At 39.7% G+C, this 18,660-nt stretch overlaps 2 protein-coding genes across 10 annotated transcripts in view; one reads left to right on the plus strand and one right to left on the minus strand.

Annotated features, from left to right (window-relative positions):
- Positions 1–6,687: 6,687 nt before the first annotated feature.
- TRMT10A (tRNA methyltransferase 10A) lies at positions 6,688–16,706 on the plus strand. Of its 2 annotated transcripts, XM_033160471.1 has the most exons (9): positions 6,688–6,774; positions 7,557–7,838; positions 9,193–9,355; positions 10,363–10,434; positions 10,896–10,970; positions 12,015–12,164; positions 13,627–13,732; positions 14,910–15,056; positions 16,595–16,706. In XM_033160471.1, exons 2-9 carry the CDS (start codon positions 7,645–7,647, stop codon positions 16,636–16,638), a joined length of 951 nt encoding a protein of 316 aa, XP_033016362.1. In that variant the 5' UTR covers positions 6,688–6,774; positions 7,557–7,644; the 3' UTR covers positions 16,639–16,706. The 2 variants fall into 2 exon arrangements, with proteins under 2 accessions (XP_033016362.1, XP_033016363.1); XM_033160472.1 differs by lacking the exon at positions 16,595–16,706 and having other exon boundaries at positions 6,689–6,774; positions 14,910–15,720.
- The window catches only part of C9H4orf17 (chromosome 9 C4orf17 homolog), a 164,441-nt gene continuing 158,872 nt past the window's right edge, over positions 13,092–18,660 (minus strand). For 5 of the 8 annotated variants that reach the window (XM_033160464.1, XM_033160465.1, XM_033160466.1 and 2 more), the window contains exon 9: positions 18,028–18,333. In XM_033160464.1, coding sequence (XP_033016355.1) covers positions 18,125–18,333 — 209 coding nt within the window. In that variant the 3' untranslated portion in view covers positions 18,028–18,124. Of the gene's footprint in view, positions 13,235–13,297; positions 13,349–16,379; positions 16,642–17,680; positions 17,746–18,027; positions 18,334–18,660 lie in introns of those variants that run through there. The other 3 variants (XM_033160467.1, XM_033160468.1, XM_033160469.1) reach the window with 3 other exon arrangements.

Genomic DNA, 18,660 nt, shown 5'->3' on the forward strand with positions numbered 1-18,660 from the left:
CTATTCATAAGGCTGATATGAAATGCACACGAAAGCTCATATCAATAACAAACTTATTTGGTCTCTAAGGTGCTACTGGAAGGAATTCATTTAATTTTTATTATACTTTCACTATGTAACATAAAAATGGGTTGATTCTGGATGAGTTGTTACAATGTGGTATTGTTGTAAGAATTTTAGGGTATTTTATTTATATATTAATTGTTATTAATGTACCAAAACAAATAAGGCCACATGTCTGAAAACCAGCACAGGAAGACAGGCCTCACTCCCAACTGACGCAAGTATTTCTTTGTCTCAGGAACAAAGGGGGGTTGCCCCTCCAGCTACTCAGCAGACCTCTGCCTGAGTGATAATATCTGGCATCCTGATAGCTAAGTGTCAGACAAAAAGGTGTGATTAACTTGGCTGGGATATAGGGAAATGTAAATATCTTTTGTTTCACTTGATGGTTTTTTTTTGTGGAGGGCAAGAGGCATGGGGGCAGGGTCCAAGTTGCCACCAGACCCTCCCAATTTGTGATGTAATTCTAATGTATGGAGGGGTGGTCTTGAGCTGGAGGGGGGAATTTCAAAAGTCTATATAGGAGCTTGCACACCTTTGTTCGGGGTCTTTTGCTTGCAAGACACCCTGCTGCAGCAGTAATAAAATACAGGGCAATCGCCTTGCTTTGGGAGATTCTGTATCGTCTCTATTTTATTCATAAGTGCTCTTGAAAGGAGGGGAGCCCTACTAAGGCTCTCCCCCAGGTTCATGGACTCCCTTCTGGGGTTGAACCTAATTTTTATAACATTTTTTGGTGACTCTGGTGGGACCCAGTTTTACCAATAATTTTGGGATCCCAGGGGAAGGAAATCCAGCGCGCTCCCAGCCAATTGCAGGGAGGGTTTCTAAGCCTGGGAGATCCAAAGTTTTTGGCAGTAATTGGGAGTCCTTAAGAGACTTACAGAAGGCAAAGCAACGCAACTGGGAAAAGGGAAATTGTTTTACAGGACAGGTACAGCGAAGACCCAGGACAGCCCAGTGCGATCGCGAAGTGAGTATAAGGGAAAAAGGGACACGGGGTGGGCTAAATAGCCGCAGCAACTAAAATTCTGTTCTATCCCTATCTTGCTCTTCTTATCTTGGGTTCTGGTTGCAGCCTAGCTGCAAGGGCTAAATAATAAGGTAGAACCAGACCTTGGGCAACGGTTCCTACGTCTAACGCAGTGCTCAGAGGATACCGTCCCAGCTCACTCCTAGCAACCTGTCTAGAGAGTCTGAGCGGGCTGTCTCTCTCCTTAAACTGGGTCCTCTAAAACCCAGCTCTGTTTCCTTTTCTCCTTTTGAACTTATCAGGTGAAGGCGCCCCTCTGCCATGGCAATCCTTGTTGGGAGATGACCCGTGAACAGAGAACGCAAGTGCACCTGTTCCTTTTCAAATCTATCCAAGACTTACCGCTCGGCATTGCACACGCAAGCGTCTGAGGGCAGGTGGTCTTTTTCCCTTAGTTTGTAACAGGCAGGAAAGTTGCTGTGGGACCCTCAGGCAATTGATAACCAGGGGAGGGTTCCAAAGGTATTTAGCGGCACGGGACAGCTGAGTAGTCAGGAGACCAAAGGCTGGGCCACCTAGTAGTTAGCGCAAACGAACGGTAGGCAGATCACAGCCGGGGGCTGTGGGATCTAGAAGATCCGGGTTGAACGTGTCCCAGGATAGAGGGTTCTCCTAACCCGACTGCAGAATAAACGGTCAGACCACACTTTTAGATAATGGGTGCACCCCAATCCAAGGAATTCCTTTCCCAGACTCCTGGTCAGAACAAAGCCCATCAGGCTTGGTCCTGGCTGGAACTCTGAGCCAGTTCTCTCCAATTTGTACTTTAAAATTGACATGACAAACTTATAAAATTGCAATTGGTACAGGATGAAGAAAAATGAAGGGTTGTAACTTTGAAAATGTTTGCTCAATCTTTGAAATTGGTCCTTAAAAGGAGGCTCATAAAACCACTTCATGTGGGACTTTCCCACTAACCGCTTAATGAAACAGGAAGTGAGCCAACTCCTTATGGAAATATATGTTTACATGTTACATGTCTGTTATGTGTGTTGTCTGTTATACATGTGAGTCTGTTCCTTGTGTCTCTGTCATTTTTGTTTTCCTTGTGTAACATCAGTGAGCTTAAAAAGGCCAGAGAGAAATTCATATATATATATATATATATATATATATATATATATATATATCCAGTCTGAGAGCCTGTATGTTAGAGATCTTCGTTTTCCTTGAAGTAAATAAGAGAAGTAATCAAGGTTTAGAAAGTGTAAGCTTGCTTAAAATAATCTTATGTAAGTGCTTGTTCAACCCAAACATGGCAAATATTGAAAATGGAGATTTGTAACTTTGAATTTTTATATAAGACTTTGAACTTGTGAACTCAGTGTTCAATACACAATTTTTCCTGCTGCAGAAGTCTTAAATTTTACAAGATAAATTGCAGTGTCTTATTTTCAAAAGGGGGAATTAAGTACTGAACCATTGCAAGTTAAGAGGTTGCCATTCCAAATCTAACATGCAAAATTCTTTCCACAGGTAAATATCCCAGCACTCTAGTTCATCTCTTTAGTAGTTTTTTTTCCCCTTCTGTTTTGTTTTGTATGTATGTATGCCTATGCATTTTATCCACAGCACATCCTGACAGATTTTCACAGGAAATAATTTTCCTTTTACATCAGGATACTGAGATCCAGGGTGCAGAGAAAAAAATTGCAGTTCTTTCAGAACCTTAAATGCAAATTCTATCTCTGAGTGGGGATGTTAAGGAATGGGGGAGGGGCACCTAAAGGTAAATTGCCATCTTCTTTTTATTCTACCACTGATTTGCACCTTTGGTCAAATGCTTCCTCTGAAGTCCACTCAGGTGATAAGACTATGCAAAACGAAGGTTCTATTGTTCTTTCCCAGTAGGTACTCACTCTTTGCATTTGACTCCAAGCATTCTCTCTTATGTTAATCTGCTATAACCCTTTCCTCTCTTCATAACAAGTTTGAATCCCTGCTAATAATCCCTGCTATGTTAGTTTACTTCCCTATATTTTTAGGCTACAAATAATCTGCTTTTCATTTATTAAATTAGTTCTCCATTATGTCTATGAAATTGATCTAAGCACAACCAAGTATTCTTTTATTGGTGTTAACCCATTTTTTCAGTATTTTTGCTATTAACATTCTAGCTGATGTTGTCACATAAACAAACATTATTTTTTTTAAAGTTTCATTTGGGAACCATTGTTAGAAATTGTGTGTTTTATCATTTATTTTTGGTTCCTCATAGGTCATTTTTTATTTTGGGGACATGTCATTTGTTACATCTCCTAAACTTATGGTTGATATTTATTTATTTATTTTTGACTAACTTGGATGGGGTCAGGTACCATCTATAAGTTTGTTTGTTTTTCCTTCATAAAGTTCTTTTTTATCAGATAGCACATTGTTTAATGTGGATCTAATTTTTAATTTTGTTTCCTTTTAATATTTTTACCTTTTGAAAAAAAGAATCCAAACAAACTAAGTAGGTACTAACAGTAATTATATAGAAATATGATGATAATATTGAAATAATTAAAATGCTTAATGCATCAAGATTTTTTTGTTTGCAGTTTCCCAGGAGGACTCCGGGAGATTTTTTTATTTTTATTTTTTTGGCTTTTACTTATTCCCTTGATAACTATGTCCTTAAGCCCCCAAACCCTACCCCTTACAGGATATCCCTTCTACAGACGTTAATGCAGACCCAATGATGGAAAACCCTCAGCCCAATTCCATGTGACCACAAGACTAGCTACCTCCTGCAGCAGCAGCAACAGCAACAAGACTTCAGAGTTTTCAGAGTGGCCACAGCAATCTCCTTCCAAAGGACATAAGACTGAGGGGGGTCTGGGGGAATTAACAAAGGGGGGAGTTGAATTGTAAGGACATTTTTCTTTTGACCTCAAGATTCTGTCTCAAAATCACATGAGTTCCTCAAAGACATCCAACTGCTGTGGAATTAATAATTGAATGTTGTGTATAATGTGTTATTATGTAGGAATGCTGAAATGTGTCTGATAGTGTGTTCTTTTTGTGTTTAATTGTTTTGTTTTTATGTTTAATGTATAGTATATTGCATGCATTTTATGTTTCAATAGATCAGGCTATTGCATAGTCATGTATTTAGGTTAGACCACATTTCCTTGACCCACTGGATACTCCAACCTCCTCTACACATTTTAGATTGTTTGAATCATTTATCAAGAAGAAACTTAAAGATCCAAAAAACAAACAAACCTAGATACATGAAGGTGTTTATGCTTTGATTTAGCAGGAATGGTTCCTTATATGTTAAATTGATTAATTTGGACTACTGCCTTTTTTAGAATGGTTTTTCACACCTTGGTTTGGAAAGTGAGAACCATGGGCATATATAAATTTTAATTGGACTTTGTTTGAATTGGACAACTGTATCCAAGGTGCCATTGGCTTTGTCCCCTTAAATAGCAAGAGCGCAGGCCCACCCCTTTGAGAGCAGGACCAAAGCCACAGAGGCCCCAAAGATGCGCAGGATGGGGCATTTTCTCTCCAGGGAGTGTCACACCTAACCACATGGGGTAAAAAAGGCTTTAGGTCAAATCAATGCAAGCCCTTACACCAGGGACGCATGTTGATGGGTGTTGCTGCGGCATGCTGAAGGTCAAGAGACCACAGGACAGCTAGCTTTGACACCTGGAAACACACACAAAAGACAGGAACAAAACAAACTGCATTTTTAGTCACTGGTGGACCTTCCTGGTAAATAAAGCATAGACTAGGGAGAAAATGTTTATCCCTGCAACATGTTATCCCTAAGTGCCCTGACTTGCAAGACTTTTCAGATTCACACAAAGGCATCCATTTCATACCAGGTTAATAATTTTGTGAGGCAATAATTTTTTTATCAAAAAATTAAGCCTCAAAGGGGGGAAATGTTGTAAGAATTTTAGGGTATTTTATTTATATATTAATTGTTATTAATGTACCAAAACAAATAAGGCCACATGTCTGAAAACCAGCACAGGAAGACAGGCCTCACTCCCAACTGACGCAAGTATTTCTTTGTCTCAGGAACAAAGGGGGGTTGCCCCTCCAGCTACTCAGCAGACCTCTGCCTGAGTGATAATATCTGGCATCCTGATAGCTAAGTGTCAGACAAAAAGGTGTGATTAACTTGGCTGGGATATAGGGAAATGTAAATATCTTTTGTTTCACTTGATGGGTTTTTTTTGTGGAGGGCAAGAGGCATGGGGGCAGGGTCCAAGTTGCCACCAGACCCTCCCAATTTGTGATGTAATTCTAATGTATGGAGGGGTGGTCTTGAGCTGGAGGGGGGAATTTCAAAAGTCTATATAGGAGCTTGCACACCTTTGTTCGGGGTCTTTTGCTTGCAAGACACCCTGCTGCAGCAGTAATAAAATACAGGGCAATCGCCTTGCTTTGGGAGATTCTGTATCGTCTCTATTTTATTCATAAGTGCTCTTGAAAGGAGGGGAGCCCTACTAAGGCTCTCCCCCAGGTTCATGGACTCCCTTCTGGGGTTGAACCTAATTTTTATAACAGTATGCAGTGCTGGTTTAAATCTGGTTCTATTCAAGTGTAGGGGGAAGTCAGGTTTGCAGCTTTAAGAAGTTTTGAGAGCCAAAAGTTTAATGGCTAGAATGCTGAATTTAGTTCAGGGAGATCTAGGTTCACAATCACCACTTAGACATGACAAGAAGCTCACTGGGTTACACTGGAACAATCACCATCTCTCACTAACTTCACAGAATTATTGAAAGGATAAAACGATGTTTACGCAAGAGAATGGCTCCCAATGTGTTCGTGCTTTTGGACTGACTTTACACTGTGGGCTGGTTTCTACACATACCTCCCATAGAATCATAAAATCTTAAGAGTTGGAAGAAGCCCAAGGGTCATCTAGTCCAACCCCCCCTGCAATGCATCCTTCATCCAGACAAGGAGAGCTCCACTCCACCTTTATTTCCCAACGTTCACCCACATGTTCCCAAGTCCTCAAGCAAGACATGAAGGCCTTTCCTCCACTACTGACTCGCTACTCTCCCCCCTCCACCCCGCAGCAACTGCCCAGATAAACACTGCCTCTGAACATGGATGTTCTCTTTCACGGTGTTTCTCAAACTTAGGTTCTCGGCTGTTGCTGGGGAAACCCAGCTAGATGGGGAAGGTATAAATAAATTATTATTATTATTATTATTATTATTATTATTATTATTATTATTATTATGCTGGACTACAACTCCTATCATGCCTGACCACTGGTCCTGCTAGCTAGGGATGATGAGAATTGTAGTCAAACAGCAGTTGTGGACACCCAAGTTTGAGAAACACCGACTCTCTCTTTTTCGAGAGAGAAAGAGAGAGCTTGTTCCCAACACTGCCATGTTAACTTTCGTATAAGTTGGTAAAGCCAGGCACATGCAGGCAGCTACAGAGTCAGCTAAACTACAAGCCGCAACACGTCGGCGCGGAAACCTAGGACCCCAAAACATCGCGCTAGTCGCTTGCCCGCCCGCCAGGGGCGGAGCTTCCTTCCCTGAGTCCCGCTCGTGGTCGCGAGGGGATTTGCGTCACTGCCGCGCGCCGGCATCTCCCGCTTCCGGCCGCTCAGCCTGAGCAGCCCGTGAGGAGACGGCTGGCAGCGCGCGGCCCACGGCGTTTCTTGGTGGCGGTTGCTGCGGGTTGGCTCGCGCGGGTACAGGCAGGTGCTGTACTTTACTTTCCTGTTTCTTGGTATTTCTCCCCGCTCCTTCCTTCCTTCCTTCCTCCCTCCCTCCCTCCCTCCCCACCCGCCTCAGGGCGGCGATTGGTAGCGAAGGGAAAGCTGTTGATAACGGACACCCCCCCCCCTTTAAAACGCTTGCGCTTTTCTCTCTCTCTCTTTAAACAGTAGTAATAATAATAAGTGAATGCAGAGACGGCTTAGCCGCGTTTAGTCTGTCGCAGCAAAAGCAGCTCCAAGTGTCTTAAGAGGCTACAAATGGGTTGAAGCTCTCGTAAAAATAAAAATTAAAAGGCCAGAGGCCGCAGCTTCAAGAGTACAAGAGGAAGCAGACTTGGCTGAAGGGAAGCTTCTTCCGCAGCGAATTATGTCCGTCTTCAGTAAGCCTCCTCAAGGCTTTTAATTTCACAAACTGAACATACTTCCTTAAGCTTCTTGCCAATTTAGGACGTCTGCCCATCGTATGGCTTATTTGAGGTGACAAAATTGTTCGTCTCGTGCCTTAAACGTGTTTATCCTTTGTTCATAACCACTGATTTGACATTAAAGCATACTGATTTTAGAAATATACTGGTGGCTTTTTTGTTTTCTTGTTATCCTCCATGTTGGTTCATTTACAGCATAATAGGAAAATAGGTTGGAAACAATGTGTTACATTCCTAGTCTTGTAAGTTTCTCTGAGATTAATTGCCTGGGGTTATAGTTCCAACAAAGATTTCTATGCATACTTTAAAAATAATATTAAATCTTCTATTTTATCCACAGTATTGGAGGCAGAAGTTGTACAATATATTGATTCCAACATTTGTAGCATCTTCAGGAAAAAAAGAAAAGTAAGATAATTAGAAATCTCATGACATCAGGAATGCTACCAGAAAACCTTGTGGCATCCAAGGTTACTGATGTAAAAGGAGATGGGAAGTGCAACCTTGAACAAATGGGAAATGAATTACTGGAAAAGATGGAGAATATTGAAGCTATGTCAAAGAGGCAAAGAAAGAAGCTAATGAAACAGAAACAGTGGGAAGAACAAAGAAACTTGCGCAAGTATGGGTTACTTCTTGCTACAAGCATGGGTTAATAACTGAGCAGGTTCAAGTTATATTCTTCTCTCTATCCCCAATTTATATAAAAGAAAAGATCAGAAGTGGACTTCTTTCTCTCATGCCCTTTCTTTTATTCCCATTACTGTGGGGAGAAGTGAAAAAAATGTGTTAGGGAAAACCAACATTTATTTAAATGCAGGATTGCATGATTAAAAACCATCTTAGAAACTACAGCAAAATCTATGAGTATATTTGTTTGACATTACACTAGGCATTTGATATAATCACCTGATTAGAATAAATGAGACATGGGAATCTAATACATTTCACATATGATTTAATATGTGTATCATGTTTTAGTTTTTCATGCCTTCCATCATTCAGATATGGAAGAAGGAAATTGTGCATTTATTCTTCTTGACCTTGGCATTTCTATCCCACAACATGGCTAACAGTTGCAATGGAGTTCTTGAGCTTTAACCAACATTCTCTTCAAATCCCTCTTCCATTTTTTTTCTGTGCTGCAGTTTGTGTGAAGGTTTTGTTTTGTCCCAGACAAGACACTGGAAGGAATAATAGGTTCAGTTGTACTTCTGCTTTGATAACTGTTTCTCCTTGAGCAGTTTCTTTCTCTGAAAATCATTTTTTATAGACAGTTGCTTATGAATGACTAAGAGTAAAGCTATTATTTGTCTTGCAAAAGGATAACAGCAAATCTTTTCCCTGGGATGAAGGTGATGAAATTGATGAACATTTAAAGAAAAGGTGTGTATATAGAACTAGGCATTGCGAGTGCAGGGGCACAAGACAGCAAGTCAGAAAGACCAGAGCACTGCAGGTCAAAACACAAAACACTTGAAGAGAAAGACTGTATAAAAGTGTTTGTACCCTAGTGCTAAAAGCCTCTTGAGACAAGATGGGTGAGCTAGAGTGCTTAACTAAACCACAGAGCCTAGGGCTTGCCGATCAGAAGGTCGGCGGTTCGAATCCCTGCAACGGGGTGAGCTCCTGTTGCTCAGTCCCAGCTCCTGCCAACCTAGCAGTTCGAAAGCACGTCAAGTTCAAGTAGATAAATAGGTACCACTCCGGCAGGAAGGTAAACAGCGTTTCCGTGTGCTGCTCTGGTTCGCTAGAAGCGGCTTAGTCATGCTGGCCACATAACCCGGAAGCTGTACGCTGGTTCCCTTGGCCTATAGAGCGAGATGAGCACCGCAACCCTAGAGTTTTCCGCGATTGGACCTAACAGTCAGGGATCCCTTTACCTTTTTACCATCTCTTTATATTGCATATGTGTGCAGAATCATTGTATAATTAATACCATGACACTTGGGTGTTTGCGAATTGCAATCTTTCAGACAGAAACGTAAAGAAAAACGCCTGAAGAGAAAACAAGAGCGCCAGTCTCAGTTGGAATCTAGCAACGATGGAAGTTTCAGGAAACGTTTGCGTAGAGATGTTGCTCCTAGTACCCTTCGCCTTATTATAGATTGCAGTTTTGACAATTTAATGGAGCTAAAGGTAAATGAAAGTTATACTTTTCAGAAGCAAGTTATTTAGGGTGCTTTTGTTTGGTTATTAAGGGTATGCCTATAATAGTTAGGCCAGAGCTCTCCAAACTCTGTGTTGACACATGTTAGTGTGTTGGATGTAGTGTGTAGGTGTGTCACGGGAACACTCTTTGCACTCCTCCCATGGCTAGAAAGGGGTTAGTTTAATCTCTGGTTTCCTAGTAAAACTGAATTACTGTGTCACGAAATGATGCATTTCTAAAAGGCGTGTCACCAACATAAAAAGTTTGGAAAGCTCTGGTGTAGGGCTGTAGGGACATACAGATATGTTAGTAAAATAAGGCTATTGAGATTGAAACTACTGTATGTTTCTGTTTTACAACAGTGGGTAGTATGTAACACTAGTACTGGTATTTAGTGAGCACCACTGATGTCCAATAGGCTTGGAGACATTTGCATCTCACTTTCCTAAATACTATTTTAGATTACTAATTCTAAGAATAAAAATGTTTGTTCTTCTGTACTTAATAATGAATTGCAGTTGAAAGCACATGGTGAAGAAATTCCTTCTACTTCTAGAAGGAATTGTGCATCACTGTTAATTATTACAGTGGTTAGACTAAGATTACTCTGTACACACTTAATCATAAGAAAGTTCCACTGATATCAGAGGGGCTTGCTCTCAAATAAGCACCCATAGAATTGCAACTTAGATATTTCCTTTTCAGTTTTAATTTGTTTGTAAATTAGTATTAATTTTTCTTTTCAACATGATGAACTTTAAGTAAAGTAAAATAGTGAATATGTGAGATCTTTGAAAAAAAAATTTAATTGCAATGTTATTTTTTATAGTGACTTAATATTTCTTTTCCAAAAATAAATGTTCTATTCAGAAATAACTTTTTGTCAGTTAAAAGTTTCCTTTCTCTCTCTTTAGCGTCTCTGAATCTCTTGGTTAAAGCATTTTGTGGTGCTTTCTCTGAAGGACAATATAAAAACAAATTGTGTTGTATACAGGATGTCAAGAAACTTCACAAGCAAATTCAGAGATGTTATGCAGAAAATCGCAAAGCACTCCATCCTGTACAGGTATGTTGTTGTAAACTATTTTCTGATTTTTGTGTTCGGACCAGTTAGTTATATACATGAAATGTGAAAGGCCACTCCTTCCAAAAATGAAAAAATATTCTTTAATAGCAAACAGACATAATTTGACAGTATTTTTGTCAGATTTGCATTTCAATATATTATTAAGATGACAGTGCAAATACCTGTGTATGCCTAAAAACAGTATAATCTTTTCCATGCAGTTAATATTTTAGAGTACTTGTGTGATTGTTTTTCTGTGGAACATTTTGGGCAAAATCCTGTTTTGTTAAATCCTCTTTTGAGTTTTACTCAAACTAATAAAGCTAAAATAATCAAAAACCATTTGAACACCTTCTAAAACAATATATGCTTGTATTGTTAGGGACAGAGGATTACCTAATTAGAAGTTAGATATTAGCAGTCAACATTATACACTTCTTTTGCCTTTTTGTCTTCCAAAGTTTTACTTGACTAGCCATGGAGGCCAGCTAAAGCACAACATGAATGAAACTGACAAAGGATGGGTAAACTGGAAGGTACTAGCAATTTCAGATTTGCTTAACTTTTGTTGTGAACGCTTTTTCGTCTTGTTTGTGTGTTTAAATGAATGCCCCAACCGCTCTGGGAGGCTTGCAACAGAATATAAAAACCACAGTGAAACACCAGACATTAAAAACTTGCTGATACAGGCTGCCTTCATATGTCTTCGGAAAGTTGTATAATTGTTTATCTCTTTGGCATCTGATGGGAGGGCCTTCTACAGGGCGGGTGCCACTACTGAGAAGGGCCTCTGCCTGGTTCCCTGTAACTTCACTTCTTGCAGTGAGGGAACTGCCAGAAGGCCCATGGAACTGGCCAGAAGGCCCATGGACAGCTGCTCCCAGTCACCAGTCTGGCAGCTGCAACCACATCACTACTAGCTTAGGAAACACATGAGGTGGGAATTCTCAACCACATCATTTCTATCTTATTAGATTGTGTATGTGAACTCTTTTAATTCCTCCTTTCTTGTCTGACGATTTTCTGTTCAGTCGGTTATGAACTGGTAGTTTGAGTGAGAAGGCTGCTTTGTTTATGTCTGGGTTTCTGGATTATAAGTGAAGATTGATAAATTTGAAGAAGAGAACAGTATTGCAATTCCGAAGTGAATGAGCATATGTACAAAAGGACCTTGTTGCAGCTTTTTCAATTGCAGTTTTAAAAATTCTGCTGTTTTGGAGGCCAGTCATGAACCAAGTTTTTCTGCTCTGTATCCAGGCTGATTGGGACATGTTTCTTGACAAGAAAGTAGTTTGATTCAGAGGATCTGCTCAAGATATAATGTTGGGCAGGTTCTCTTGAGACAGACTGATTGACTTCCTTCTGCCTTGGAGGTGGAAGTAAAAATCTCATCGTCTTCTAAGTAGAGCCAGTGACATTGTTAAAATCACACCCACCATATTATAGCACATGTAGAAGAAACAGTCTCAAATGTAGCTGCTTTTTGTAACTGTGTCTACCACTTTGACTGGTTCTCTGAGAAAGTCCTTGAATATTTAGAGTATTTACTTAATACATTTTTGTGTATTTGTATCTTGAAGGATATCCACATTAAATCAGAACATTATAGTGAACTGATGAAGAAAGAAGACCTTGTGTACCTTACATCGGACTCTCCTGAAGTCCTGAATGAACTAGATGAGTCCAAGGCCTATGTCATTGGAGGCCTTGTGGATCACAATCATCACAAGGTAGAGAACTAATGTGTGGAATCCTGTGTATGTTTACTTGGAAATAAGTCCCGTTGAACTCAGTTAATGTGCATAGAATGCTATGGGACATGATTATTTTAAGCTGCTGCTTTGTGTTACAATGTGAAACGCAGGTTGCTACTTTTCTGGGCACCTGGCAACATCTACTAAAGTAGTGGATTTTTCATTCTTGAGTTACTTCCTCATTGAATGCTTTGAAACTGAGCAGCAAACATTCTGTTAAAAGCCCCCCTTTTGGCTTTGCTATTTTAGAATTGGTGGTTGCTTCTGCGCATTTTTGCCTCCTTCAGTAGCCAGTCACATCAGACTGAGCATTTGGAATGCAAATTCTTTGTGCCAACAATTTATATTTGGAAAGACAGAGAGGTCAAACTAAAGGCAAATAAACTAAGAAAGACAGACCCCTATCTACTGCCCCACAGTTGTGGGAAAGATGTGAAGGGAAGACATCATACTTCACTTGCCAAAGAAATCTTTCTGTGCATGAGGGATGTACTGGAAAAGCAGAGGGGTTAAAAAGCCACACTGTTCTCTGATCAAGTATGATGTGAGGCGCTTACAGTGCATTTATTCACCCTGCACCAGGACTCATGAAACAAATTTGAAGGAATACTGAGTTTTCAGGTTGGCTTCCGTTCCGCCCCACCCCCCACCCCATCCATCATCATTCTGTACATGAAATTTACAATTTGGTATTTGCGGCCCATGCTGCAGTATGATCCCTAAAACAGCTACAGCAAATGCCCACATCAGCAGCATTTCTGTGGTTGCTGCTGATATTAACAGATCATTCTCTGTGATTGTTATTTTAATCATATTTGATGTAGTAATGGTAGTAACTAAGAATAGACTCCCAAGTAGCATATCCAAGTGTTTGTAACAAATAGAGATGCTGAACATAAGCTTGTGAAAATATTTAGAATATACAAATAGAGCAAGCAGTTGGGTGATAACAGTAAACATACCAACCACTTAATCATCTTGTTCTTCCTTTAGAAATCTGAGTGCTTCTTAGTGGGTCTTCTCATCGATAAGAAGGTGGCATGCAACTAAAGCACACAGAATATTTTCAGGGAAATACTTGCTTATTTTCCAGTATTTTTGTGCAGCCTCTGACCTGCAGGTGTCTTGAAAAGTCCAGCTTGTAAATGAGCTGTATTTGCCTGCTTGAGTATGAATTGCATCAAGTTATTTGTTCGAACACACATAAGGGACAAACAGTAAAGCCTCTTAGGATAAAGTTGCAAAACATTTTACTAATTTGAAACAAACTATATATAAGCAGTATGGAACTTTTTTTAGTTGTGCCATATGACTTCTTCTGTGTACCCACAGCTATACATATATATATATAAGAAAAAAACTTTTAACATTCTGTGAAACTCTCACAATGTACAGATCTGATAATCAGAATTAATTACTTTTTCTTCTTTTCTTACAGGGCATTACATACAAAAGAGCACAAGAAGAAGGCATAAGTCATGCACAACTTCCACTAGGGATCTTTGTGAAAATGAACAGTCGGAAAGTTCTGGCAGTCAATCATGGTAAGAATGAAAGTAAACAAAAAATGAAACATTGAAGAATAAGCACATGTGTATATATATATATAGTCAAATATTATCATGCATGACACTTTCCTTTGTTCACCTTCTTCTTTTAAAAGCTGATGGTTTAAATATGGACCTTGCTGATTTTTGTCTATACTTTGTTTGTGGCATTGATCTGAGGATCATTGTCATCTGCTATCTCATTATGTCAGATGTCTTTTTTACTTAGCATCCACATGTTGTGATTCAGTAGATAATAATAGTGATAGTAGTAGTAGTAGTAGTAATACTATTTTGATAGCAGTGAGTGAGAGAAAACAGTAATTCACCTGTGTGTGATGGCTTTGTAGTACTCTAGACCTCTTGAAGGATTCTGAAGCTGTATATAGTAAACGTGGCAGCAGGCAGTGGGGATGAGCACACTAGCTCTTACTCTTTGTTGTCATCACCCTTCACATGTGGACAGTGCAGTGGGGAGCCTTCAGTACTTGTGGAGGCTCCCCACGTTTTAAGGCTCTGATTTTTCAGAGTTCTAAAACGGTTCCACGCTGCCCCACTCATGTTTATTACAGTCAGTTTGAAAATACATAAAGTGAGCTGTATGCTTCTTTTTCTTTTTAATTTCCACTAATTATTAGATGTTTCCAAATTTACTAGTAGGGATGTTTTTCATAAATGTCAGAGATCAGTACCATTACTTGCCACATATGCTGACTATTTGATAGCAAGCCAACTTTTCAGAACCAGAAGCTAGCTTTTATTTTTCAACTTCACGTCCACTGGATTTCAGCAGTAATGATAACACTTGAAAGTCTAAGAAACTAAGCATACAATGCACACCACTCCCCTCCCCCAGTTATTATGTCTCAACTGATGGATGTTAATTGCCACTCCCATAAATAGACCATTAGACAATTAAACAAGAAATACTAGGGGAAACTTGGTAATTGCTTCCTACACAGCAAACAGATGCTGACTACGTGTGTGGCTGAAAATGCTATATAGTATTGGCAGGTGTGAAAGCTTTGCTTGTTGAATCTTCCTGTGTATGATTAACTACCTTTATTGTTGCTGCAGAGGTTATAATTAAATTTAGTTTCATAACTTCAATAAATTTCTGATTCTGTCAGACACTTCCGTTATTTTTAAAGGACATGTGATCTTTTTGCTGCAGTGTTTGAAATCATCCTTGCATTCTTGGAAAAGAGAGACTGGGAGGAAGCATTTTTCACCGTTTTGCCACAACGGAAAGGAGCCAAACCACTAAATGAGACAACCGAAGCCACCGTGTGCAAGCGGCAAAAGTCAGAAATGGTACAAGGTGAAATCTCAGATAGCGAATAAGCGCCCCTGGGTGTTAATTTAATTTGAATATTTAATATCCAAAGATGGCAATGGATGGAAGCTGAATGAATACACAGGAATGGTTTGCTGTCCTTGCAGTGTACAGTTGTTTATGGAGTGCTGCACAGCTTATCTGTTATTATCAAGCACTAATTTTATTTGCCAGATCTGGACTTCTACTACTCAGAAAATATTTGATTTTTGGTAGCTTTTTAGCATGCTAAAGGGCGTTTAAAGAAACTTTGTTTCCCAAGGAAGCTGATATATATTTTTCTTTTTACTATTTTTATTTAATATTTGCCAGAAGGGGGAGCTTTTAAGTTTGAGTAGCACCTCTGCTTTTTATTGACCATGCCAAGATTGTTTTCACAAGTACTACTGCCAAATCACTTGTTCCGCATTAATACCTGTGTATCTGATTTCCCCATCCTTGAATACAGAGTTTTGTATTAAATACATAACTTTGCTAGTTTCAACCCAGTTTTCCATTCAAATTTAATTCCTGTCTTCTGAGGCATTCATTTAGCCATCACTCTCAATTTTCTGTTAGGATATTTAGGCTATAAGACTTTCATTAATGCATTTTATGTTACTAATTTTGTCCCATTAAAAAAACAAAGCAGATCATGATATGTACAGTCCTGTTTGTGTCTGTAGTCTTCATGTTATAAATAGCGTATGCACATATGCACTGAAATACTTTTCCTCTTTGTATTTCTGTAAGGAGAGGCTGATGTAACAGAGCTGCTAAGGGTGAACTTCCAGGGCCAGCTGAATCATTTCAGTTATCTAGCAACGCATTTTAAGAATGAAGTGGCAGGTTAAATTAGGCTTAGAGTAAATGAGTGGCTTCCAGTAGCCTTCCCCAACGTGGTGCCCTCCAGATGATTGAATACAACTCCCATCAGCCCCAGCCAGCCTGGCCAATTCACCTTTCAAGCTTCATGACTGAGTAGGGATTTGAGCCCAAATCTAACATTGTTTTCATTACCACACTTGTTCTTCTCATAAAAAGCATTGCACTAAATGTTTGTGGGGGTGTTACTATGTGCTGCACATCTCATATAATTTGTGTATCTTTTCAGTAAGAGAATACCACCAGCTAACCCACATAACTTTCTCTGCCTTGCTAATGGCATCTGCATCATGTTCACAACAGACTGCTCTTGTTGTTTGGCCCTGGTAACCACTAAATCTTGCTCTGATCTGTTTTTAAAACTGTCTATTTTATTTGCTGTCTCTCTATTGCATTAACTACCTTTTAAGAAAATAGTTGACTGTGCAGTTCCCATAACATACTGAATGTTTATTGTACATTGTACAGGTTTTTCATTTTAATGACTTGGAACAAAATCTCCAATGGCATGTTTAATAACTCCCTAGAGCAAGTTATATAAATATGTGCCCGGGAATATTAGGTTGCAGTCTGCACACTTTTATGAAGTGTTTGACATGGATGTATGGCTATTTAAATTATTATGACTTTAGATTTGTGTATGTGAGTCTTTTCCGTAGCCCCAGACAGACAGGATCCTGAAGACTGCAGACTCAGCTGTTAGTGTCTGGGGGAAAGAGTTTGAAAATGGGCCATATCACTATTATAGTACAATGAAATGTGACCACCTCACCAGAATAGTCTTGACTATCATTTCTGTGCTCTGACTTGTTTTGGTTCTTCTTTTGGTGGGAAACTCAAGTCAGCAAAAGAGCAGGTGCACATGGGTATTGGGTGGAAGGGGAATTGGAGGGCATAAGCATTATTTTTCCTCCTGCAACTTTATGCTAGGGTAAATAAACAGATGGCTGTGCATCAGTATCCAAAGGGCAATATATAGTGTTCCATATGTGCCCTGTGGCTTTTCCAGCCCTCATCTCACTGTAGCCCCTTGATTTACCCCAAGCTGCTTCTGAAAGAGAAATTTTGCCCTCCCCATCCATGCACCTGCAGAAACCTATCATTTGTGCATAGTGCTTTGGATTACAATATAGATTTCATGGCAAGTACATTGGAAGATATTATTTATATACCACTTAATGCTAACAACAACAATATTAAAACTTTCTTGGGTTGAAAAATTAAGGGAAAGTATGTAAGCAGGTGTGTCTTTTATGTAAGTAACAAGACCTTAAAAACTGGCTTAGTGGCTAATACCGGTAAGTCCCTCAGCACTGGTGTGATGTGTCTAGTAGGTGGCACAACTCGAAACCTAGGTTGTGGGTATTAAAAAGTGCCTTTTAGCACCCAGCAACTGAATTGCCAGAATGTTGACAATGGAGTCCATCAGCACTGTTCTGCGTTATGGCGGCCATCGCTGCCTTCTGAGGCAGTGAGTTCCATAGTTTGGCTACATGCTGCATGCTCATTTGAAATCTGTTAGAAAGAGAGCCCATTGCATTTCCTTTCATTCTGGCTTTTGGGTTAATATCGCTGATCCGAGTAAATAGCTAGATTCTCTCTGAACAGCCAACTAGAAGGGGCTCCCTTAATGAATTGTCTTGACCCCAGTCCTAACAAACTACATGGATATGAACTCCACTAAAATCCAGCAGATCGGAGTGCTACTGAATGACTATACTATAGCCACTTAAAGCGTTACTGACCTGAATGAAGCCCAGGGGAGCTGTACTAAGTTGTAAACTGTTGACTTATTTTTTCGAATGTTGACCTGCAGTGCATTAATTTTAAAGAATATTCAAAATTCTGAAGATTATGCAGAAATAGATCACTTCTATCATTTGTATTCGGAAATAATGAAAATGCCCACAATATCTTTTCATATCAGTTACCAAGACACAATGACATGCACTCTTAAAAACAAAATGTTTATTTAGCATTTTGTTCACCAGTGTTCTAACATTCAGTATTTTGTGTGTATGTGTGTTTAAACTTTACATATACCTGTTTAGCAGGTAAAACTCTTAAAGTTTATAGCCACACCATTTAGACCTTTTCTAAGAACAAAAATGACACTGTAGAGCTTTGGGAAAAAATTGTGTGAGATTCACTGTACATGTTATCTTCCAAGAAAAGCACTGTGCTGATTTTCAGATGCTCTGAAATCGGGCCTCACCTCTTGAAGCAGTATTGTGTCGCTTAGAGTAAACCTTGTTGTACAGAAACTGGGTGCTGTTTTGGGGTATTGCAGGACTGTGGGGGTGACTTTGAAGAACTGTGAGTTTGCTGGGGGAACGATCTAGAGTCTCAGAAGTTGGGATTCGGATTTTCTCTCTTGTGTGTGTACTTCTCTCCCTGTCTGAAAGAGATTGTGAAAATCAAAGCTACATTAATGCACTGATAATAATATAATAATAATTTATTATTTATACCCCAGCCACTCTGGGTGGCTTCGAACAAAATATTAAAATACAATAGTCTGTTAAACATTAAAAGCTTCCCTAAACAGGGCTGCCTTCATATGTCTTCTAAAAGTCTGGTAGTTGTTTTTCCCTTTGACATCTGGTGGGAGGGCGTTCCACAGGGTGGGTGCCACTACCAAGAAGGCCCTCTGTCTGGTTCCCTGTAACTTGGCTTCTCGCAGGGAGGGAACCACCAGAAGGCCCTTGGCGCTGGACCTCAGTGT

Source organism: Lacerta agilis, chromosome 9, assembly GCF_009819535.1.
Source record: "Lacerta agilis isolate rLacAgi1 chromosome 9, rLacAgi1.pri, whole genome shotgun sequence".
In the NCBI taxonomy this organism is placed as follows: Eukaryota; Metazoa; Chordata; class Lepidosauria; order Squamata; family Lacertidae; genus Lacerta; species Lacerta agilis.

What these genes read in the sequence shown, in the direction of transcription:
- TRMT10A (XM_033160471.1), top strand. Translation starts at nt 7,645, where the DNA reads ATGACATCAGGAATGCTACCAGAAAACCTTGTGGCATCCAAGGTTACT. An exon ending in ACAATTTAATGGAGCTAAAG is followed by an intron (nt 9,356 to 10,362) that starts GTAAATGAAAGT and finishes TGTTGTATACAG; the next exon opens with GATGTCAAGAAACTTCACAA. An exon ending in AAGGATGGGTAAACTGGAAG is followed by an intron (nt 10,971 to 12,014) that starts GTACTAGCAATT and finishes TGTATCTTGAAG; the next exon opens with GATATCCACATTAAATCAGA.